The sequence below is a fragment of the Strix uralensis genome, chromosome 4 (assembly GCF_047716275.1).
Source record: "Strix uralensis isolate ZFMK-TIS-50842 chromosome 4, bStrUra1, whole genome shotgun sequence".
NCBI lineage: Eukaryota > Metazoa > Chordata > Aves > Strigiformes > Strigidae > Strix > Strix uralensis.
The window spans coordinates 107926107-107951300 of NC_133975.1; the positions used below are offsets into that span (position 1 = coordinate 107926107).

At 45.3% G+C, this 25194-nt stretch overlaps 1 protein-coding gene across 4 annotated transcripts in view; it reads left to right on the plus strand.

Annotated features, from left to right (window-relative positions):
- Positions 1-25194, plus strand: part of ESRRB (estrogen related receptor beta) — a 137038-nt gene that overhangs the window by 80567 nt on the left and 31277 nt on the right. For 3 of the 4 annotated variants that reach the window (XM_074868462.1, XM_074868461.1, XM_074868463.1), the window contains exons 2-3: positions 10502-10911; positions 22805-22921. In XM_074868462.1, coding sequence (XP_074724563.1) covers positions 10502-10911; positions 22805-22921 — 527 coding nt within the window. The remainder of the gene's footprint in view (positions 1-10501; positions 10912-22804; positions 22922-25194) is intronic. The other variant, XM_074868464.1, reaches the window with a different exon arrangement.

Consider the following 25194-nt stretch of genomic DNA (forward strand, 5'->3'; position numbering starts at 1 on the left):
CAAGGGTGGGAGAATGAGACGGAGTCCCACTACAACCATAAGTTTTGATGTGTAAGAAGCAGAAACCCTCCAAAAAAATTAACAGGTCAAACTCAGAGAATTCCCAAATGCATCGAGGTTGGAGAACACACAAGTTCAGATTTTGTCTGAATAGATATAGAGTCCCTTTCAGTAAACTAGTATTCATAAAGAAATGTTAAGTCTCTTCTCACATTTGTTCTTAGGATGATGTACTTAATTTGTAAGTATCTCCCATCCTAACTTCTTCCTCAGACACTTAGAGGAATTAAACAATACCTCTGGGTCTCTCTTTTTTTCCTGCCATTGTTCATCATGAATTGTGGGGGAGGTTGAAGGGAGGGGTGCCTTCAATGGATATTTTGAAATGCAAGGAAGTGCAGGCTGAAGAATTTGCACTGGTGGCAATTTTCTCTCAGAAATGCTAAGAGGGTACTGAGTGAAAGAAAAGGTCTATGTGAGATGAGACTAGGATGCAAAAATAAATGTGATGTGAATGGTAGTGCTGGAGGTTTTCCTTTCCTTGCCCAGCTGAAAAGGTAGAAGCAAAATTCTGACGTACAAACGTTTGAAGTGTGTACTGAACGTGTTGTTGTATGGGTCTCATTCATAAGTGTCTGAAGGACACTGAAGGTTCTAAGAAAGATATAGATTAAAAGACAGGCAGAATATAAAGAAGACATTCAAGAAGAAATTAAGGTCTAGCTGAGCATTTCAACAGGGATTGAGTTGCAGCTTTGCTGTATGCAGGCAAAATTGTTGAACTGGTGTGAGCAGTCTTCCAGATGTAGAAATAGGGGAGGAAGAAATGGAAATGGGAAACACAGAACGATAACATGCGGGAAAAAGGGTGGTGGAGAATTTGGATAAATAGTGAACAGCGGGTCAATCCTGGTTCTTGTTTCACTGTGATATCAACAGTAAGTATAAGCAAGAAACATTAGTTCAAGTGCTGAAGCAATTCACTCAGGAGGGAGTGCCATTAGTACACCAGAGGGCAAGGTACCTTCAAAAGGCAATGTGTTAATAAGAGAGTGAACTGATAATATATGTCACACCTCCAGATTAATTGTCACTTCATCTGTATAATACTTCTTACCGTTTACTGCCAAGAGTGTTGTCCTAAGGGTGAAGAGAAATTACAAGAATGAGGAGAGGGATGAAGACTAGTAGGAAATCCATAATGTCTTCTGCCCATGAGAAGCATTTTTTATTTATTAAGCAGCCTCCAGACAGTTTGCTGCGGCAGCTTTCATCAGCATGAGCTAACTTGGGCTAGAGAAGATCTACCGATATGTAACTGGGCTCTGGTTATGCAATGGGTCAAAGGGATAGAATGTCTCCTGGGCATTAGACAAACAAATACTATTTGTGTAAGAGACAGAGTGTGAACACTTGCTGTCTCCATCTCCTTAGCCCGCAGAAGAGTGCAGGTTGGGCCTCCATCTCCCCTGCTCTGAAAGGAATATGTTCCTTCAGTCTGCAGGGCAGAACTGGTCTCATCCAGAGACATACCTCAGTAGATGTCATACAAACCAGTTTTCTTCAGGCATACCAGGGGAACTGAACCCTGGAGACAGGTCTCTAGATAGGCTCTTGCAGTTAGGAATCTGAGACTTTGCTGGCTTCCTTACATATTTTCATTTTAGCTTCTTCAGTCTCCTGGCTCAAAAGTTCTTCTCCTGACCCACCATCAAATTATAAAGCAAATAAAAAAAATTATATCTCCCTTCAGGGCAAGGGTGAAAGGCAGGCCAACTGTGATGCATTTTTACAAAATAAGCCAGGTCCAGATGCCCAGCAAAGCCAAAAGCAACAGAAAATGGTTGTAATTGGAATTAGGATGGTGTAGCTCTTTTAGAATAACATGCTGACAGTTGGACCTAGTTACAACCTGGCAGTCCAGGTTTGTGAATCACAGAATCACAGAATTGTCTAGGTTGGAAAAGACCTTGAAGATCATCCAGTCCAACCATCAACCCAACATTAACAGTTCCCAACTACACCATATCCCTCAGCGCTATGTTGACTCTACTCTTAAACACCTCCAGGGATGGGGACTCCACCACCTCCCTGGGCAGCCCATTCCAACGCCTAACAACCTGTTCTGTAAAGAAATGCTTCCTAATATCCAGTCTAAACCTTCCCTGGCGCAACTTGAGGCCATTCCCTCTTGTCCTGTCACTTGTTACTTCATTAAAGAGACTCATCCCCAGCTCTCTGCAACCTCCTTTCAGGTAGTTGTAGAGGGTGATGAGGTCTCCCCTCAGCCTCCTCTTCTCCAGACTAAACAACCCCAGTTCCCTCAGCCGCTCCTCGTACGACATGTGCTCTAGACCCTTCACCAGCTTCGTTGCCCTTTTCTGGACACGCTCGAGTAATTCAGTATCCTTTTTGTAGTGAGGGGCCCAAAACTGAACACAGTAATTGGGGTGCGGCCTCACCAGTGCCGAGTACAGGGGTAAGATCCCTTCCCTGTCCCTGCTGGCCACGCTATTTCTGATACAAGCCAGGACACCATTGGCCTTCTTGGCCACCTGGGCACACTGCTGGCTCCTGTTCAACCGGCTGTCAATCAACACCTCCAGGTCCCTCTCTGACTGGCAGCTCTCCAGCCACTCCTCCCCCAGCCTGTAGCACTGCTGGGGGTTGTTGTGACCCAAGTGCAGCACCCGACATTTGGCCTTATTGAAACTCCTACAGTTGGCCTTAGCCCATCGCTCCAGCCTGTCCAGATCTCTCTGCAGAGCCTCCCTACCCTCGAGCAGATCAACACTCCCACCCAACTTGGTGTCATCTGCAAATTTACTGAGGGTGCACTCTATCCCCTCGTCTAGGTCATCAATAAAGATGTTAAACCGGAGTGGCCCCAAAACCGAGCCCTGGGGGACACCACTCGTGATTGGCCGCCAACTGGATTTAACTCCATTCACCACAGCTCTTTGGACCTGGCCATCCAGCCAGTTTTTTACCCAGCAAAGCGTGTGCCCATCCAAGCCGCGAGCTGCCAGTTTTGCCAGGAGAATGCTGTGGGAAACGGTGTCAAAGGCCTTACTAAAGTCAAGGTAGACAACATCCACAGCCTTTTCCTCATCCAATAAGCAAGTCACCCTGTCGTAGGAGGAGATCAGGTTTGTCAAGCAGGACCTGCCTTTCATAAACCCATGCTGACTGGGCCTGATCATCTGGTTGTCCTGCACTTGTTGTGTGATGGTACTCAGGATGAGCTGCTCCATCAGCTTCCCGGGCACCGAAGTCAAGCTGACAGGCCTGTAATTTTCCGGATCATCCTTCTGATCCTTCTTATATATGGGCATCACACTGGCCAATTACCAATCTGTCGGGACCTCCCCGGTCAGCCAGGACTGCTGGTAAATGATGGAAAGCAGCTTGGCAAGCACCCCAACCAGAACTACAGGTTCATGCTATGGAGTAGAAGTCACACAATGCTTTCCCCTCTAAATTAGAGAGCAAGCTCATCAGCCTTTTGCTAAACTATGGTTTATGTTTGTTCCAAAGACAAGTACGTAGTATTTGTGGAGGCGTGTTACGGACAAATGCGTTGCAAACAGGCTGTCTGGAGTTTGCCATACTCTACAGAATAGAGGCATAACCCATGCAAGCCAAAGGGAGCCACCACTAGCAAACATGACAGAACTCTAACAAATAATATCTGCACTCCAGAGAAAAATATTTAGATTGATCTGAGGTTCTGACTCTCTTGTCCTTTATAGCAATGCAAAATACTGTGATTTAAACAAAAAATCTCTAAATCCTATGCACTGGTAACTTGGCAATTGATGTTTATGATCATGCCCATCACACATGTACTTGCACACAAGCTCTTGCCTACCCCCAGAGAAGCTTGTCCTGGGAACAGCATATGTTCCTGTATGATAGAATAAGCCCAGAAAAGCTTCCTGGACTGTCGCTGCTATGGCTGAGTTATCCACTGTACAGGAGTGAAGTGGCACATTGGCAGATCCTATTATTCTTGGACTGTTGTGTGGACAAGAGCTGTCAGTAAAGATGATGTCTCTCTCATTTGAAGTCCGTATTGAGTAGAAGAGCAGGAGCAACCAGTGGGTGTGCTGACCCCTTGCCTCCCTAGCCCGGTGGTGAGTGTCCCCAAAGCAGAGAGGCAGGGATGGGACCATGGGGGTGAGCTGTCTGTGGTGAGAGCAGGTCGCCCAACAGGTGTGGGCATCTCAGCTCCATGACATTAACTCTTTGCATATGTGACCTAAAATTACACTGGCTGTTATTGCAGCTGTCATGTCTAGCCGTGCCACTTGGAAAACACTATTTATTTCTGTCTCCTGTATCTAAAAAAAACCCGCCTGATAAATTTGGCTTGTTGCTGGAGTTGCAGCCAGTGTAGTAGCCAGTATAGAAGCTGATCGATATTGTTTGAAGCTGATCTATATTGTTTGTCCGCCAGCTGTGGGTTGCAAAGCTCTCTCATGTGGCCCACAAAGGACACAAAGTCTCTGTGGCCCAAATGGCATCATGGCATGATATGCGCATCTCATTTACACATGCAGTGCAGGTTTATGTCATCTGGGCTAACAAATACTGATATCAAAAATAGGCCTGTACTGGAGCAGAGGTTGGATGTTTTATCTCTGTTTAAATCATTTGTGTTTCTGCAGTTTAAAGCGTCTTCGGTCTTTCATGGTTGGTATAAAAATATCTGTGGAATCCAAAGTGTGCTTTTGTCACAAGCTGGGACCTGAAGTGAGCACATTTATACTGGCAATCTTCTCAGGTTTTGTCAGTAAAACTTGAATCTACCATGAGGACTCCTTATTCATGGACTTCAGGACTGAAGTGCAGTTCCACAAGCACAGCCAAAGGGCATCTGGAAGTTACAAGCTGTACAGGCATCTCGCCTGCAGGGGTTTTCAATTTCATGGTAGATCTTAAACGGCTTTAAAAAATCAAGAATTCATTATGTCTGGAATCCACATCCAGCTGTGAGAACCACCCAAAAAATCCCATTTCTGACCTTTTACATTTCTTCTTGTGCCCAGAATAGAGAAGGTTTTGCATGAGGAGGGCCTGAGTGTTCTCTCTCTCTCCTTCCCTCAGCTGATACTAGTCCTACAGCTATATTCCAGCATTCATTTTAATGACAATTTCAGTCTTACTGTTGGAAATCTCCAACACATTGGGTTGGTGAGTTTGTGATTTTATCAGAAAATACTGGTGAAGGGACTGGTCTACATGGCAGAACTTCTGATGCCCATTCCTTACCTTCCTCCAGGAAACTGGAGTATAGCACTGAGCTATCCTTGCCTTTCCTATTGAAGATCACATAATGAGGATCAGCCACTAGAGAAGCTCAGCAGTGTTGCCTCTGAACTTTCCTTGATCCAGGTATAGGGTCAAATAGTTGGGTTTGCATCAGCGCTTAGATGCTCAGATGGTATTAAGTTACTGAATTGTGGATACCTTGAGCCAATAAAGAATTCTTCTGGTAGTAAAAAGTTACCTTCTCTTACAAAGCTGGATATTGTCCTGGCTGTCTTGCTAAGCAGGTGTGAGTGGTGGGCCTTGTTTTCTTGAGTCAGGTGAAGGCTTGAGGATAGAGTACTGAATTCCTGTAATTTTCATGTCTAGAAGTGGGGTAAAGAGGTGAACATAGCTACAAATTGCTATTTCTGGAAAAAATAACCTTAAAGGATGTGCAATAAAATAGCCTTATCTGCATCAATCCCAAACTTGTAATCCTTGAAGTTTAAGACAAGAAAAATGGGGGGCAATATTTACTGCTTTGATTTTATAACACTAATCTCTGTCCCTTTCTGTTTCTGTCCATCTAGCGTTCTTTCCCTCTCTTATTATTGCTGCTGTTCTCAAGAGAGCATTAAACTCATAAGCAGTCCAGCCATTATAGAGAAATAGCAAAAGATGGAGAAGAATTGGAGAAAGTTGTAACATTAACCCAACATCACTGCCTGAGGGAGATAACATTAATGGCTAAAAACCTAAAGCACAATCTTGACTTGGTCTAAACCTGTGTATTTACACCCGGAATTGCTGAGATCAGAGCATGCTTGTCTGAGAGCAGTTATAGGCATGGAAAGGCTAACAACATTGTTAGTGATAAACAGCAGTGGGTTTATGAAACAGGAGTACAGCATACAATAACCTTTCTTGATACAATTAGATAATTAGTGGACAAAAGAAATGCAGTGGATAGACTGTCTCTGGACCATGCATGGGCTTTTGACACAAAGCTGTGCAAGACCTTACTAGGGAAATTAGATGAAATTGGTTTTGATATAAATCCTGTGAAATGAATCATGGATTATCTGACAGAGTGTAAACAGAAGGGTTAGAGACATTCTTTATCTTTCTGCAAAGGTGGTGTCCAAAAGGGCTGTGTTTTGGTTTTAAATATTCATTAGTGACCTGGAGGAAAATGTAAAAGGCATAGTTCTCAAATTTACGGTTGACAGAACTGAAAGATACTAGAAAAAAATCAGAGTATAAAAAAGAAAAGCTAAGCTGAAAAAATGAGCATTATTAACAGGCTTTGGTAAAACAAGTGGCAATTATCAGTGTGTGGTTTAAAGATGATACTGGATGCACTTTGGAACAAGGAGAATCTCCAAATTTCATGTTGTGGAGAGCACAGTGGCAAAAGCAGCTTATGTTCAGAGAGGTCCCAGTGAGACAGTGGCTATCAAATGATGTGAGCTGATGTGCAACCTGATGTCTGGCAAAGCTACTGCTCAGTTGGTCCATATGTCTGCCTGGCTGCGTGCTTTCCAGAGTGACTCTCCCCTGTAGTGCTGTGGCATTGCACTGTGCGATTTGGGGCACCTTGCTGCAAGAGAGACCCAGGCAAATTGGAACAAATCCAGAGAAGGGCCACAAAGATGCTAAAGGGATTAGAGGGAATGACCTATGATGAGGAAAGGTGAAAAGAACGAAATGTTTAGAACCTCTAAGCCTGTTACATGGACACAGAAATAGTAACGGAGTTTCCTGTGCCAGCACGGAGGAGAGTTGGATCAAGTCTCTCTCCTTTTACATTCCTATTAAGGTAACTAGAGCTGAGCAAAATGGTTGTTCATCACTTTGAACTCTTTGCAAAAAACATTTAGCTGTTCTTCTTGAAGTTCAAGATGTTGTATTTCATTGCCAGGGGACACTCTGAGTCTGTTTTAAAATCACCACAGGATCTCCATGAGACTTGCAGAAAGTCAGAGCTGGTGAGGCTTAACTCAGTGTGTGCTACCCAGCAATAATCCACTATGTAAGTTGTACCAGAGTCCAGAAAAGAAAAATACAAGCTCTGGAATGGGTGAAGTCACCTTAGCTATGGTCTTTGATCTGTCTTGCTGTTTAAGGACTTTTGCCTCTAAAGCATGTGTTCACATCTAACCAGAACTTGCTATGTATTACTGTCTCTTGGAAGGGAACAGGAGCGTCCTCAGCTGTAAGGACATAGGGGCTTTGTTGCTATTCTTCATTCACCATCACCACCAACACCGTCACTGTTTGCCTGCCCTAGGAGGGAAGGCTCCTTAATTGAGATTGTGAGTTGAGAAGTGAGTTGGTCCTAGGAGACTGATCTCCCCTCTTTTTTTTTTTTTTTTTTTTTCCTTCCTTCCAGTGGAGAGAAATACCTTAGTGGGTCTTCTTGAGGTCCTCTCTGAATTTTGGGCTTTTTAAGAGACAGAAGCCAGGATTTGAACTCTGCTGACTGAATCTGACAGTACAGCTTACCTCCTCGTCATGCTTTTTTCATAACGTCCTCTGTCTGCCCTTAACATTACGCCAACTTCTTTTACTGTGGAGTTCCTCAGCGCAGAACAGTGTTTTATGGTGGTTTTTGCCTTCCATTTTGACCCTACTGTCATGTTATTGTGCCCAAGGATCTTCAGATTTTTACTACAAATGCACTTCTCAGGTAGCGGAAGGTTCCAGAATCTGGCCAGCACAGCAGCTTTCAGCTTTGCTGTGAAATGCTAAGATCTGGTCTCAGCTAGCAAAGCTTCATCTTCCTCCACAGTCAGCTGGCATTACACCAGGAGATCTGCAATCTGTCTAGGTGCCCTGTGGGATAAAAGATGAATGCACCTGCAGCAATTATTCCTGTAACTGCTTCATGGCCTCTACTCCATTGTGACCCTCTGGGCAAAGCATGGGCATTCATCAACTCATCACACTATCTCTGAGAGGGACCAAACTCTGGATTCCTCTCAAGTAACACCAGGCAAAGCAGCTGAGGAACGTGAGATGCCTGCCCATACTCTCAAGGTCAACAGTCTTGCCAAATAACAAACTTGGCTGATCGATCCCAGAGATAGGAGATGAGGTCAAGCGTTGAGGATGAAACAGAGAAGGGAAAATTAGGAGATACTTGGGTCAAATGAGATCATAAGGACACAGGACTGTGAAGTTGCTGCATATCAAACATCTACGTTCATATCAACAGGCACACAGATGTGATATCTGTGCATTCCAGCCTTGCTGTATCACAGAATGTTTTGTCCTGTCCCATGATGCGTTTGACCTCTTGGCAGAAGGAACTGCTACAAATACCACGTAAATAGGCTGAAACTGAAATAGAAATAGAAATTTCCAACATGACCAGCAGAGGTTCCAAGAAGAAAACCCAAACATCCCCAGTCAGTCAGAATTCTTTGGACATGTCATCAGGAAAATGCGTGTATTTAGGTTTTCTTAAAAGCCTTTGACAAATTATCTCACTGAAGGGAAAATTTAACCTCTCAGGTTAATACTATTATCAATTTAAAAGTGGCTGAGACAGGAAAGAAAGTAGGCATACTCTACCCAGAAAAGGAAGAGAAGGCAATTTCCAGCATGATAAAGGTTAACACGAATCACTCACAAAGATCAGTGTTGTGGTGTTTGATCCATGTGTTAATGATCTGGGAAGTGGGTGAACAATGGGTCTCTGCAGATGACATCAAATTATCAAGGAAAACTGAAGAACTCCAGAGGATCCTAATAAAGCTGGGTGCATGGACAGCACAGTGATAGATGAAATACATTGTTGACCATTGCAAAACATTGCACACCAGAAGGCATTAATTTGATTTTTCATACATCTTAATGGATTCTAAATTAACTGTAGCAACTCAGAAAAAGATCTGAGGATTCCAATAAGTAACTTCCTGATATTCCCTGTTGAAGAAATGCTAACAATTTAGGTTTTAATTTAAAGACAAAAAAACCCAAACAATATAAGAAGTTATATAATGCATAGGCTGAAAATAACATTGAAAATACGGTAACGTCAGTAGGTAATTGATGGCGTGCCTTTGTCTTGACTACTGTCCAGACCTTCAGCTGGAGAAGTGATGGAGCAGTGCCAGCTTCATGCTGCTGAGGACCTGGCTCATTGAACTCTGTTCTAGACTGAACAGAAATAGCCAGATTAGAGGAAGTTCAGAGATGGATGATGAAGCAGATAAGAGGTCTGCAAAAGCTTCTGCATGGAGAACAATAATATAGATAACAAAGAGCTGAATGAGGAGAACATGGCAAAAGTACATTTCCTGAGAAGGAGAGTCAGGAGATGTTCAGGGAGCTTGAAAGGCTATAAATGCAGTATAGGCAAATAGAAGTGGGATTTTTTGTTTGTTTGTTTGTACACCGCACAAGTAATCCCTGAAAATCATTGCTGTAAGATATCATAAAAATTATCAGTGTTCTAAAAAAAGACTGAACATTTATATAAGAAGTAAGGCTATCCGTGACTAAAATAAATAAGAGCTTGCAAATTTGGTAAAGATGCAGTCCTTCCCATATACTTAAGAGCATAACCCTCTCTCTAGGAACTGGGAATTTGAGAGAAGCGTCTCCATGCAAAAGCCCTATACTAGCAAATAGAAGAAAGATTAAGATTTAAGATTAAGCTGGAGGAAACTTTTGATCAGATGATTTTCCTTCAGTTTCTAAGCTCCTCTTTTAGTGATGACAGTGAAGGCGGGGAGGGAAGGAATCCAACATGAAAATTAATCAAAGACTTCTGTATTACAAATGAAATCCAATCTGAACAGGTCCTTTCTGCAGGGTCTACTAGTGAACTTTTTGCTTAGAACCAGGGCAGTACATCCTGAACTAACCAAACATCTTTTTCACCTGGCCTGCCACAGACAGGCTCATTTCTTTCTGCTGTCGCAGGGGTAGATTGTGCTCTGGGTAGATTGTGCCTCATTAGCACTGATGCCCCTTCCCAGTACTGCAGCCTGTGAACAGCCTGAAATTATGATCTACATGAATAGCCTTATCTTTTATTCTAGTGTGAGTTTGTGAGGGGTAGGTGGACTGTTCTTAGTGAGTTGTACTGATATTCTTAAAGGAGAAGGACCTGGGTGGGGTTGAACTGCCTGAGCCAACTGGAGTTGGTTGGAGGTGGGAAAAGGAGGGCTCTTTTTTGACCAATCTGGAGCTGAATTTGGCCAGGAGGCCACTGAGTGCCTTTGCTCTCTCCCCGCAGGCTGCTCGGCAGAATGGCCACGGAGGAGCGGCACCTCTCCTCCAGCTGTGGGTCCTTCATCAAGACCGAGCCCTCCAGCCCATCTTCTGGCATCGACGCCATCAGCCACCACAGCCCAAGTGGCTCCTCCGACGCTAGCGGTGGCTATGGCATTGCCATGGGTGGCCACCCCAATGGCCTGGACTCGCCACCCATGTTCAATGGCACAGGGATTGGTGGTGGGTCCTGCCGTAAGCGTTACGACGACTGCGCCAGCGCCATCATGGAGGACTCACCCACCAAGTGCGAGTACATGCTCAATGCAATCCCCAAGCGGCTGTGCCTGGTGTGTGGGGACATTGCTTCGGGGTACCACTACGGCGTGGCTTCCTGTGAGGCGTGCAAAGCCTTCTTCAAGAGGACTATTCAAGGTATGGTGGGAAGGGAGGGAAACTGAGACATATCACTCCATAACAAAAAAGGGAGGCGGCCCCAGGCATTGCTGAGACTGCAGTGTTTCCATGTCATATAAAAGGGGGAAAGGGAGGCTGAATGTAATGCACCTAACCCTCCATCCTTTTGTATGCTTCCTCTCTCCTCCTTTTCATCTGTGGTCCTTCCAAATCAACCTGGACATGAAGTTTGACTTTGTGGTGGTAGGAACCTTTGCCAAGTTCCTAGCCTGGCTGGCTACCACATCTGGGTATCAGGCCTAGTGGATCTTCCTGCCTCTGCTAGTGGCACTGGTACTCTAATAATGTGGCTGCTAGTGGAGTGAGACCTGGAAAGGAAATGCTTTGCACTCTGAAGGTGTTTTTAAGACCCGTTTGAAGAGTGGATGCCTCTGCCTAGACATGGTGTCTCTGTAGAGATGTCTGCACCTTGAGGTGAAAGCTCTAGCATTACAGGACTAAAGAGGTTCTCACTCTGTCCTGCCAGTCTTACTTTGTGGCCATGGACTCCATACAGACCTCACCACAAGGCTGGACAGAATACCTGGATGCGAATCAATCCCGTGTTCCTCCTTTTCCAGTTCCACCAACCCTTTTCATTAAGATGCAACTTTTTTGAAGATAAAAAATTGAGGCACTGAAGGAGATAGAGATACCCAGTTTTTGTCGCTCTTACTAAGGATGAGAAATTTCTCAGGTGATTTTGAAAACCTCAGTGCATGTATGCATAGATGAATTGCAGTTTGTTGCTCCTGCATGTACAATTCACATATGAGGTGTACGTCTGTGTCCTGACTGCCAAAGGCATGCTGCAGATGTGCAGACACACAGGTACAGCAGTATAGCCACAAGTGGGAGTACGTCCAGGCAAGCTCCAACATCCGGGGATGCTTGGTTGTACTCACACAAGCAGGCCCCATGTGAGCAAACATGCCTGGACGTACAGATACTCCCTTTATTTCCTACAGTCTCTAACTGGAAAAAGGACAGGATCATTCACCTTCCAGTGGAAAGTGTACTGTGTTTACCCAACCATGGTGGGTTGACTGGAGACAGATGTCCATTGAGCAAGCAGCTGTGTGTGTACTTGGCTATTGACTGGGGTCAATCCACCACACCAACAGTTCTTTTGTCTCCTGTGAAATGAAAGAAATGCACATGTGGGGATAGCACTCATTTCATTTTTGTTCATTGAATGGGCCTGATTACACTCTGTCACTGGGAGTGTTCAACTCTGGAGTGGACAGAGCGGTACAGGGTGCAGGCTAGCCCAGGCCTCTGCAGAATTCACTATTTCTAGCTTAATTTCTTAGATTCTGAATGTCTCTCCTTACTATTATCCAGCTGTGGAAATAATCGCTCTGTATTGCCCCACTGACTCTTCCTCTTTTATTATGCTACATGGAAAGCATGGCCATCTCTAGGGCACTGGCCTGTTGCCTGGCAGGGTTTCTGTGATTTGTCATTGCTGAATCTCCTGTGATTGAATGTGAACTTTTACTTGCACTTCTGACTGTCAGCACTGACTCTGTCCCTCCTCCAGCACTTGGACCTATTCCCAGTGTTTCTTCTTGGCACATTAAGGTGCTAAAGGAGGGACAGGGTAGTACTCTGAAGCAAAGCCCTGGGGGCTCCTTATATAGGAAGAGACTGAAAAACTTACTCATGGGAGCGATACTGGAGCACCTCTGTGGCAGAGCAGAAGAGAGGCCTAACCTGGAGAGAGAGAAATAGACCTAGGAACTTTTGAAGAGCTTTCATAGAAAATCAAAAGAAAATTATGCAGGGCAGCAGTACCTAGAGCCTGCATCAGCCTGGGTGTTACGTCAGCTGACTTAATCACAAGGGAGAGTGCTTCCCTCCAACCTCTTCTTGCCAGCACAGCTGTATTCTCCCTGTGGTTCCGTAATTGATTGCCTGTTAATGTGTAACAGATGGGGGAAAGGAGTAAGCAGCGTTTTCTCTTAACCTGTCGTCCACTTGGACTGGTGACTGAGGTATCAAAATGCTTTTATTCCCAAGAGAGTTGAGTGTGTTGTGCCTGAGGGTGAGCAATTTCAGCTATGGAGCTGAAGGCTGAGCCCAGGGGAGTGGGCAGCAAATAGAGCTGCAGAGTTTGGTTGAGTCAAGAAAATGCACCATTCCAAGGGCTCTGCTGCAGTGTGTGCAGATATCCAAGAACAGCCCTGGGTATGCAAGGGAAAAGAGTTTAAGGATCATGTAAAAGAGATGGCGAGTGGCAAAAGCGTTTCCAAAAGGTGTTCATCTTGCAACTCTATTATATTTAGTAGATGTGTTAAGCATCCAACTGAAGAAGTGGGAAAATCTTCATCCAGGCTGCCTAACGTTGATGTAGAGTGTGCAGAAAGCATGTAGATGTGTATGTTACACAGTTGCATTCTCTGCTATTATCAAAAGGCTTGCCATGATTCTGGTATCTGGGAAGGGCATTGACTCAGTGGTTTGAGCACAGAGATGGAGCTATGACCCCAAGATTTCCCAGGGGCTCAGGAGATGCAGTAGGTAAATTCATCATCAGGCTTTTGTGGTCTCAGACCAGCCACTTCACTTCCCTGTGCTTGAGTATTGAAAGAAGAAAAACTGATGACCATTATGAGAGTACTTAATCTGCTGGCCCTACTTTTGGTAACTTTAATAGGTGTGCATGCTGCTACAAAATGGATCTAAATCTGTCTTGGATGATTAGACTACCACAGTCCTATCTAGATACCCCTTATCAAGAAGCAGAGTTTCATGCTAAGTCCCCCCCCCCTCCAACTATCCCCCTCCCCTGCTACAAATGAACCCAGTCTGCCTATTGTTTTTTTTAGCTGCATTAACTCATGTAAAACCTGCATGTCTTGAGGCAGGAGGATCTCGCAATAGCCTTTCCGCTCCCCCTGCTGCTGTTGCAGCAGTGGAAAGAACGGACATCCAAGCTGCAGACCTTTTCTGAGCCTGACAGCTCTGCAACTCACTTTCCCCCTTAGCCATGTGAGGCCAGGCCCAGGTGAGGCTAGGCTGTCCTGGACAGCACGAGGGCTGTTGCTTTTCAAGTGATGGGGAGAAGATAGGCTGAAAGCCAGCATGGACATGGCTGGATATCTCTGAGGTCACTACTATTGCTATGTGGGAGTTTTCCATCTGTAGGATTTTTCCGAAGAAAAGCAGAATTTTTACCAAGTCAGATTTCCCCATGGAAAATTTTGATGATAGGAGAAAAAAAGAAGTGAGGAAAATCCAAACCATTGATTCCCTTCAAGCTGAATTGGAGTGTTTGGTTTTGCTGAACTAAGTCAGGATCACACTACGCATCCTAACCTGTCCCACAGGTTATGGAGGGGTCACACCTCTGACCTCTCTCATGTTGTGTTACATGGCCCAAGAGAAGGATCAAGGCCTGGAAACCTGTTTGTCATTTCCACTTCGCAGCACTGGCAGTGCTTGAGATGGAAAGGCAAAAACCTGAGACGAGATGACAGCACACTCCACTGGGCTGCAGGCCTTTCTCTCTGAACATGTTATTTTGAACCCCAGGGCTGGAATTCCCATGCTTTGAGGCAGAGTCAGAAATTCTGAACTGACTTGAAGCATTTTCAGTCAGCTAGGCTGTCTGACAAAATTTTAATCCTATTTCTCTATCATTGTATTGCTTTGTGGGAACTGTGCTTTGAGTCACCATTATATTCTAGTGACAGTCTGCATTCACTTCCATGATGTAAGCGTCCTCCATAAAAACATGTGCCATGAGCATCACCTGACTTTGTGAATATTGTGGAAGATGCATTCTAGTGAAGATAGGAGAGAATCTGAGTTTTGGGCACGTTGAAATGTGCTGCTATTGGTGCTTAAGAGAGGTCTAATTTGAAACCAAGAATTTCATACTAGTTGAATGTAATGGAATGGGTCTGTTACATGAAAGATAATACGTTTTGGATGTTTCTGAATTAAAACTTTTTTAATTTCTATTTCATGGAAATCCTAACTAATCCTTTAATCCAAATTTAGGACACAGACAAATGCTGGATTTATTAATGAGATACAATTTCTTAATCTAACTTTATTCCTTCTTTTAATAGTTTGCTCAGTAGATAGAGCATTTTATATCAATTAAATATATTGTCATTATCTTCTGTTCATCAGTTGTTGCAACTGGTAGGTAGTTTTGCCTATTCTGAATATTAACTAATAACAGTGCTATGCAACCATACGAGTCCTTTATTATTCAACATATTCATGACTATGACTACCCATCATCTACTTTTCATCTTCAAATGGTGAAAATTAAGACTATTTCTAAAATGACCCATTAATATAAAATAAAATCTTAAAGCTCAGCAAAATAAATCTGATTCAAGATTTCTCTCTCTGATCTTTGTGAATCATCTCATTGTGTGCTTGGAACTGATACCCATAAGGTGATCCAACAGGACTTGCAAGGAGTGATATTGGGGAGAACTGGTTATTGGAGAGTCAGAAAGAAGAGACACATTGCCATCATCTTCTGAATAGGCAGGTTGTGTATCAGGCAAAGTGCCACCTGCATCTGTGCATTCCCTGCTTTTCCCTTGCAAGCTTCAAACTCAGTGAGTGTAGCAACACAACTGCTGTGCTGGGATGCCCTTACATCAATAAGGGGCTTAAAATGTGGGTAATCCAGCTTAGAAGACTTGTAGGGACTTCTAACAGGCTTGTAACAAAATCTGTAGTCTTCTAGGTCTTCCTAGTTGTCATTACGGTGGTTAGACTGGCTCCTGGGAAGGGAGTTGAGAGAGTTTGCTCGTTTTCCTGAGCAGAAGAGCATTACCACCCACAGGATGAGCAAAGGGCTTGTAGAAGGGAGGTTTTGTGTCCCTGCAGTAGCATCCACAGCAGCTAGGCACTGTCCTTCCCACTGTCCTTCCTTCTGTTCCTCAGAAACATGCCTGCTACTTTTCAGGTGAGAGTTCACAGCCAAAAACAGGAGGTGTTCTGAGCTTTCCAAAAACTTCTGAAGCTTAACCAGGGGATCTGGTATTCCTTGGATCCTAGTGCCTGAGTGCTACTTACTATTCACAGCTCTAGCACTTGGATTCAGAAAATCATCTCCAGTGCAACTCAACCATATTAGTCTTGTGTTTTCTTTCTGCCTCAGTGCATCTGTACAGAGTACTCTGTGTAGAAGGATCTTTTCAGTGGAACTTCAGAAAAGGATTGTCATGGTTTAAGACCAGAGGGCAACTGAGCACCACGAAGCTGCTCACTCTCTCCTTTGCTCTCAGGGATGGAGAGGAGAAAATAAAACAAAAGGCTTGGAGATCTAGACGAGGACAGGGAGGGATGACTCATCCATTATGGTCATGGGTAAAAAACAGACTTGACTGGGAAAGAAAAAGGCTATCAATTTAATTTAAACCACATAATTTACCAATTAGAGTAGGACAGTGAGAAATACAACCACATCTTAAAAACACCTCCCCCCACCCCTCCCTTCTTCCCAGGCTCAGCTTTGCTCCCAATTTCTCTACCTCCTCCCCCCGAGCAGCGCAGGGCAGCAAGGGACAGGGGTTATGGTCAGTTCACCACACATTGTGTCTGTCACCACTCCTTCCTCCACAGGGGGAGGACTCCTCACACACTTCCCCTGTTCCAGCGTGGCGTTCTCGGGAGACAGTCCTCCATGAACTTCCTCTGACTTGAGTCCTTCCTAAGGGATGCAGCTCTTCACCAGCTGCTCCAGCATGGGTCCCTCCCGCAGGCTGCAGTCCTCCCAGCGGTGAACTGCCCCAGCACAGGCTTCCCTCAGAGCCCAGCACTCTCCGGGCGCAGCCACGTGCTCCGGCGTGGGGCCCTCCATGGGCTGCAGGTGGGCATCTGCTCCACCGTTGACCTCCATGGGCTGCAGGGGCACAGCCTGCCCTCTCACCACGGGCTGCAGAGGAGTCTCTGCTCCGGTGCACCTCCCCCTCCCCCTCCTTTCTTCCATTGACCTTGGTGTTTGCAGAGGTTTCTCCCTCACAACTCCTCCTCTCAAGTTCCACTTCCGAAATACTTTATCACAGAGGTGCAGCCACCATTGCTAATTGGCTTGGCCCTGGCCAGAGGTGGGTCTGACTTGGAGCTGGGGGAGCTTTGAGAAGCTTCTCACAGGGGCCACTGCTATAGCCCCTTCCCTGCTACCAATCGCCCCCGCCACACACAAACCCAAGTCAGAAGCCCTATGGACAAACTTGCTGCCACTAGGGAGCCCCAGGGCCCATCTCCTGCATCCCCGTGTGAGCAAGAGGCTGGTTTGAGTGAGGCTGTGTGAAATGTCCAAGTCATGTTTCCTGGAGCAGGAGCCAGGTGTGCCGCCCCGAGGAGGCATGCAGTGCTGGTGGTGCAGCTATAGCTACCCCCTTTTCCTCTCATAGCATCAAGAGTCCTGAAGCCTTGGTACTCACATTTCTGTTTTTCTTACTGAGTTGCATGAAGTAAAATTTTGGTAATACAAAGCACTAGGGCTTATCTCACCTGCTTTTCCAGAGTCTCATTTTCTTGCTAGTGATACACACATATACTAGAGCGGGGAGTTTTTTGGGTTTGTTTTTGTTGAGGGTTTTTTCATTTGGGGTTTTTTTGTGAGTTTTTTTGGGTTGTTTGGTGTTTTTTTTTTTTTTCTTTCCAAACCTAGGAGCCTCTACTGATTCTTGTATAAGGCACCTAGATCAGGGACATGTCCCTGGAAGCATAGGACAGCGCTTCTGAAAATCAGGTCACTTACTCAAGTGCCTAAATACAGATTTACTAGTTCAATAGTTTAATCCCTTTCTTTGAAAACTGTGGCTTAAAAAATAACCCCTCTTACTTCATGCAGATCACTGGAGAGATTTTCCTCTGATTTTTGCAAAATACCTCTCCTCACACCAGGACTGAGGCTATGATGCCTCAGTTAGAAGGGCTAATTTAAGTGGAAGGTAATAGAGAATCCACTCTATGCATATTATCAGTGTTCCCTATCCTGGTGCAGGAGGTCAGACTGGTGCCTGCTGAGGGCAGAGGAATTGCTGGTTTGGCACGGCACTCACCAAGGGCCTTTTGACAATTTTCAGGTCCCTTTTCACTGAGACACCGAAATGATCTGTTTACCTTCGGAATCAGAGATAAGAAGGATTCAGGACAAAAGCTTGTGGGTACTGAAATGAAAGTATCATCACAGCTAGTGGCTTACTGAAAATTCAGGTTGCTTCTCCTGCAGACTGTCTCAGTCATGCAGAATAGCTGTACCATGGAGGCATTACACTGGCTGCCTGATGGGACCTTCCTAAGGTTACAGTATTTTGCAAGCAGTTCTTATAAAACAAAGAAGAAAACCCTAAAACCCAAAAAAACCCAACCAAACAGTGAAAAAACTCACCCTGTGAGGGCAGTGTAACAATTGGTACAAAAATCAGAATAAAAGGAAATGCACAAGTTGAGCTGAGGCACCTATGAGATGGATTTCCTTGGGAATTCCTGCTGTCAGCCCTCTGGCCCCAGAGAGCCAGCAGAGCGTGGCACCACACAGTTGGTCACAACTGCAGCATGCTGTGTCAGATCATTAGGGTGAAAGACATGACTTGAATGAATGAAATTTGGAACTTAATAGCAGATATGTCTGAATCTGGGTTTTCCCCCGAAATTCCAGAAAAGCTGCAGTCATCTAGTTCTCTGAGTCACCCAGAGAAACAGATAAGAGGTCTGTGTGCAGCAGTGCAGAGCAGGAGAGAGTGTGCAAGGAAGGGAGAGGGAAAGAATGGTGAAAAGCAATGAAGATGAAACCAGAAAAAGGAGAGATGGGGTGTTTTCTTCAGAAAACAGAAGCTGAAACTTTTTTACCTTTAAAGACTTTCCTGGATATTTCTATCTAATCTTTCCTGAGTTTCCTTGTAGAAAGACGTTATAGAAAGGCAGGATCAGTAAGCAGAGAGCAGCTTGTGCTCTCAGTGCTGTACTACTGAGCTCAACTCCCCTGAAGAGCCCTGTCCAGGACTTAAGCAGGAGCTGGGTGGGACTTTACTGTGCTTCTCAAGCTCAGGGAGGCATTCTCCTCTTCCCAGTCCCTCCCCTTCCAGAGAGGTATGGTGACTATGGGGTCTCTTGAATGACCAGGCTCTGGTGTGCAGTTTTCAGGTGCACAGGAAATCATGTTCCAAACTGTTTAACAGTCAAAGGTCTAATTTTACAGAAAATAGGGTAATTTTGTGGTTCTCCAGAATAGAAAACATGATCTGTCACTTTAATAGTGCTTGGCTGTTTCTTAGCATCTCTCACCTAAAGGCTTTAAAGTACAGTTAAACCTTAATGAATCAAGACTCAGAATGTCCCCAGCAGGTAGGTTTGGTGCTCATTTCATTTTGCAGACGAGCAAACTAGGACACAGAGAGGAAGTGATTTGCCCTCCAAGGCGACATATGAAGTCTTAGAACAAATCCAAACTCTGATCTGGCCACGCATCACATGACTTTTTGAAGCCATTTTTTAGGTAAATCTTGTGCCATGGCATCGGTGAGGTCCTAGCAGTTTTTTCTGATCAGATGTAAATATTGTCTAAGTCAACGAAATCTCTTCTAATAAGCAACAGTTCAAAGCAAGGCCTTGTCTATTAGATTATCCCATTTTCTGCCCTTTCCTTCTGGGTCACATAATCTACAGTTCATGACACACAGAGACTTGATTCAGATTTTATACTTGCATATAGACTTGTCCATGTGCATCCTTGTGTGCTGACACTCTTCTGCAGGGCCTTGCAGCACCCCCAGCTGCTGCAGTGAAGGAGAAGCTTCCTCCAAGCCCCTTGCACCGACAGCCGGGATGGTGGTGTGACCGCCAGCCGCTGGGAGGCTACTGGAATTTCGATGAGTTAATCTCATCACTTTATCACAGGGCACTTACAGAAATTACAGGGAGCTGTGAGCAGCTCACTCTGCTGGCAGCCAGCCCCAGGACCCATAAAAGAAATTGAGACACACAAAAAAAAAAAAAAGAGAACTTTGTTAAAAGTTTTGGAGACGATAGTTTTTCTTGGACAAGTTCTGCTTGGGTAATGCTGATTGTGCCTTCTCTGGTCATGTCTCTGTTTCCTGCAATAATGGCAGTTATTGCCCCCACCTGTAGCTCTCAACCCATGCAGCACAGAGCATGTTTTGGGGCCTGATATAAAACTCCATTTTTTGGCAGCATTGTCTTGTGTGAAGAGGGTACAGCAGGCCTTGCCTCGAGCACTTGCCCCTGTAGAGAAGGCTGTAAGACACAGCTGCTGCTGCTTTCTTCTTCTAGACTGAGCACCGTGTGTGGAAGGGGCACATGAGCCTGTGTTCAATGTGAAGGCAATAAGCATGCTGAATGGCATGTTCCACCAGTGCTGGGTGTATTTTTGCACCTGTGCTTACCAGCAAACCACATGGCTGCTGCACTACATGGTGGCTACTGCTTTGCCATCCAGGAAGGGGAGCTTGCTCAGTGCCCACCCTCCTCTGGCTCTGCTCCTTTAACAGTCATGATCCTAGTACAGAAGTGCCTTTCAAAACTGCTTTTTGAAGCTGTACATACAGTGTGTATATTGTAACAGTACCTACACCTACTCTGACACTATCATACTTAGTTGTGATGTGGGTTTTGTAGACCGTTTCCAGTACTTTGCTTGTCAAGAGGTCCATGGGCTAGAGGCATGGGGAAGGTGGGGGATCTGCTTGACACAGTGTAGAGGGACCTTGAGCAGCCAAATGGGGGCTGTCACTGCCTCCTGCCACTATAAGGGCTCGGTGCCCTTGGTGTAGTGTCTGTGCTAGGGGAAAATTTTTGGCCTTGGGACCACAAAATGTAAAATCATACATCTCTACAGAACCCTGGTCCTGGCTTTGGTGAGAAAGTTGAAACTAAGACAAAACCTTCCAAAGTCAGACTGTGTTTGAGTTTTATCCCAGATTGGTTCCTTCCTGTGTGGGTCACAGCAATTATCAGATCACCAGGTCAGGGCCTCCATACTCATGGGTCTGTAATGTGCTGGAGCTCTGTGTCTAGAGCAGTTTGTTTATTACCTTGAGATCAAGCCTGAATCTCAATTTCCAGCTCTCTGAGAATGTTGATACATTGCTGGCTATTGAAATTCAGGTGCTGCGCAATGACGAAATACAGTCTGAATGGAAGCAACTTGTGCGCCACACTCTGCTCCTGCAGACAGACTGCATTTTGGGGGCAGATGGACAATGGTGAGAAATGAGGTGGCTGGACTGGAGCTTGGGGGCAAGTTTCAAGTCTTGAGACAAACAGGAGGCAAGAGGTAGAAGGTTTATAACTCACAGGCAGATCACCTTTAGGCTTTGGGGGTTGTGTGCTCCTGGGCTTTCACCCGGTATGGGCCAAGTATAGCGAGATAAATCAGATGGTGCTTTCTTCTTTGTGAATGTGTGCTCTGTCTTTCCACTCAGACTCCCAATGGACTTTCAAACTGCTTAGTTAGCCCCAAGGTCTAATCACACCCCCCCCCCACCCCCCCCCCACCCCCCACCCCCGACGGAGATTGGAATGTATCAGATTGTTCGTCTTTATTTAGAAGAAGGAGGAGTCTTCACAAGAACATCAAAGTCCATTACAGAAGTAGGAACAAAAATCGAGTCACGTCCCAGTGCTACTAAATTGTGAGCTCTATTTCTAATCTGATCCTATACCGTGTGTTCTCTCAGCTCTTACCTACACTCCTCCTTACAGCTCTGATTGAGCTCTTGAATCTCAAGTTCCTGCTCTAAACCACCAAACCAACTTTTCCATTCTTCTGAACTGACCGTAGAACTTAGAAATCCTTTTTGGAGCTGCCCAATTTACCCAGTAGCTAGACTGCCTTAAATGTATTGTCATTGTCAATGCATCACTGTCAGGGTTGGATTTCCAGTCCTGTTCCACACAAACATTGAATAGCCCGCTCCAGAAACATCACATGCAAAGTGAATGGCAGGATGGAGACAGCCATTTCTGTTTGTTGTCTTCTAGTACTAAATAATTGTTGTATTACACAGTGATCAGCATAATTCCACTTACATCCTCATATCAGACCCTCTCATCCATGTTTCATTTACATTCTTGGCTTATGATAAAATACGCTGTGACCAGAAATAAATTTGGAATGCTTCTTTTCCTGTTTTGTCTCAGAGGCAGTCTTGTGAGGTGTTGTGAGGTGATCATAAATGAAAAAGAATGAGGAAAGAAATGCTGATGCTCTGTACAGAGGAATGAGAGGCAGGTGCACAAGGACTAATAAAGTAAAACTGGAAGGATTTGCATAGAGAGCCTGTGTGTTCATTTTACAGGACATTTTATCCATCTTTCCCAATTCAGACCTACTCCTTCCCTGCTACCCGTAGTATGCCAACTGGCAGGAGGAAGCAAAGGAGGAAGAGCTCCCTGGTCCCCCAAGCATGGCAAGAACAGACAGGTGACATCCATCCCACAGACATGGAGCAAGACTGGCAGCAAAGGGAATGCTGCTAATGTCTGAACTGCTCCCACTCTCAGCCCTGGACTTCAGAGAACAGGCCAGGTTATAAGGGATGCGGTACAAGGGGTGATGACGTTCCTGGAGGACACATTGTGTCTGAAAGCCCAGCATTGCAGGCAGCCCTTTGAATGGACAGGTTTCTCCCAATACTTAGAGCAGTATTGCTTTTTTTCTGAAATGTGTTCTAGTAAGTAGTGCTGGCCTTTCAAAGAGCCGTGATCAGCTGGCTGGGGTCTCAGAGTATGTGCGTGTGCAAATGAGTGAGCAATCATACTGCATATACAGGCTGATGGTGGTGGGAATATCTGGGCACTGCAGCCTGTCCCTGGATCAGTGGGGAGAACGTGGTTCCTGGGTGACCATCTCTGTGTTTGATTGCAGGGAATATTGAATACAGCTGCCCGGCCACCAATGAATGTGAGATCACGAAACGGAGGCGCAAGTCCTGTCAGGCCTGTCGCTTCATGAAATGCCTCAAAGTGGGGATGCTAAAAGAAGGTAAGACAGAGTCAGACTGAGAATTGTTCTCTGTCCCAACAGCACCTGGGACTCCAGGTCTTGCAGGACCTCATAGGCTGACTACGTGCTTGCCCTCTCTGGCTTTCTGAAGGTATTTTTTACAGACTTTGTAAAAGAGTCAGGATGGGCAGTGACCAAGAGGGCAGTCCAGAGAGGAGAATGGTTCTAGTCAGCACCCTCATGGTAGGATATGACTCTTAGCACTTGCAAGTTTGTCAAATACCTGGAAACTGGCTGTGCCAGACTGTTTCCTTTCCCAAAGGAACCCCAGGCTGGAGGGTGTTGCTATTCTTGCCCCCCAGGTCATTTTGCAGTGTTGGGGAGAAGAGGCTTTTGCATGATCATGACTAGGTTGACTGGGCTTCATAAGGAAGGATGGAGTTAATGCAGAGCTATGGCATAGTGTGCGATGAAGGTTTGCCTGTATTCCCACTCAGGAGACTTTCTAAAGTTGGTAGGTAGCACAGGTTTGTCTGGGAGGTGTGGATCCCCTGCCCTGCATGCTCAACCTGCATTGTGCTCGGCCTATTGATCTGTTCAGTGCTCTCTGAGCAGTGTTCAGCTTCTCTCTTGTGCTGCTTTTTCTCCCCCCACCCCCCTCCCCAATCCTTGTCCATTCAAGGTGAACCACAGGGGATTCAGTGACAGTTAAACACATTCTTATGGATTGACTTTAAAGCTTTGTTTCCCTTGGGTCCCTGTGGGAGAGGCAGTGAGGGGAGGAGGGGGAAGGAAGGAGAAGCGTTGTGTGTAACCCTCTGCATTGCTGTACCTGAGAGCATGGTCCCCTCAGTTTAACCATAAGGAACAACAGCTGGCTGTGGTCTGCACAAGTCCTGTATGCTGGAGTCAAGATGCCAGCATGCAGCTTGCTTCCAGGTCATACCATCATAGCAGCCGGTGATGAATTGTACAATGTCACTTGAGCGTGTATTGCTTTGCACTAGGGCGCTCTCATTTCTTGAGAGGCAAGTTGATGGCAGCCAGTGTCATTAAGAATGTAGGTTAGATGGTGAACCCTGTTCTGTTCTTTTATGGATGTGTAGTTTCTGTGGTTAAATATTTTCCTGCTAGAGCACACCAGTTACCAAGGGGAGGAGATGCAGAATTGTGTAGGCTGGACCTTCCTGACCTAGGTGTAGATGTGGTAGACTTGGAGGATCTTGATCCACTGCTGCGAGGGAGGCACCTACTTTTGGAGTTAGAGAGGTACCACTGGAAACCTGATTCTCTGCATGTGGTAGTTCAGGGAGGGCATATATCCCCTTATCCGCACGCCAATCCACACTAGTGACACTGGCTTTAGTGGGAGCGCAGATTGGTGATGGACTCTAGACTGCCTGTATGAATCCCATAAAACAATGTTAAAAGCCTGATGTGACTCCAGTCACTCTGCAGAGCAGCAGCATATGGGTCCAGGCTTTCTGGCTTCCTGGGTCTGTGCTGCCCTGCATCCAAGCAGTTGAGCCTCTCAGAGCTGACAGCTGGGGGAGCAGAGTCACAGTAACCGGTGCTGGCATGTCTGACTGTGTGGCCAGGGCATCCTCTGCTTCCAATTCTGGGAGTTCAACACAGTCTAGAGCAGGGTCCTATGAAGGGTTTTGTGGCTTAGCCTCCAAGTTGTGTGAAACCAGTTAACTCCTTCCAGACCAGAGTTAGTCTGGAAACCAATGTAGCTTCACTCATACTATGCTGTGCCTGGACTCCCAAACCCCATGGGATACTACTCGTGGCAAACTGAAATTTGACTCTAAGGCTGCTTTTGTGCTGAAGTATATTTAGTTATTCATATAGGGATTGATTCAGCATCATTAAAGCCACTGGGGAAGGGTGGTTTGCTATTGATGTTAGTGTATCTGTGATCCTGCCCATAATATTTAGAGCCGTGGAATATACAGTATAAAGATTTATTGATAGTAATGGGATGCAAGAACACATGACAATATCAAGAGGAGCAGAGGAGACTACACTAACAATCTGCAAATAGGACTCCTGTGTCCTAACACAGAGTGGTCAAGTGATGTAGTGCAGGCATCTTTTTTTCTCTTTCTTTTGCTCAGTTTCCTGAACTGAGAAATAAGGGTCATACTGCTTTGCTTTGCAGAAGGATTGTGAGGAGCGATTAGTTAACTTTATGTGAAACCTGGTGGAAGCACAAAGTATTAGTATACAGAACTCAATCAATACACATCTTTAAAAGCAAAATCCAAAAAGGGAGAAAAATGGTTTTACAGTCTTCAGTCTCCACAGAG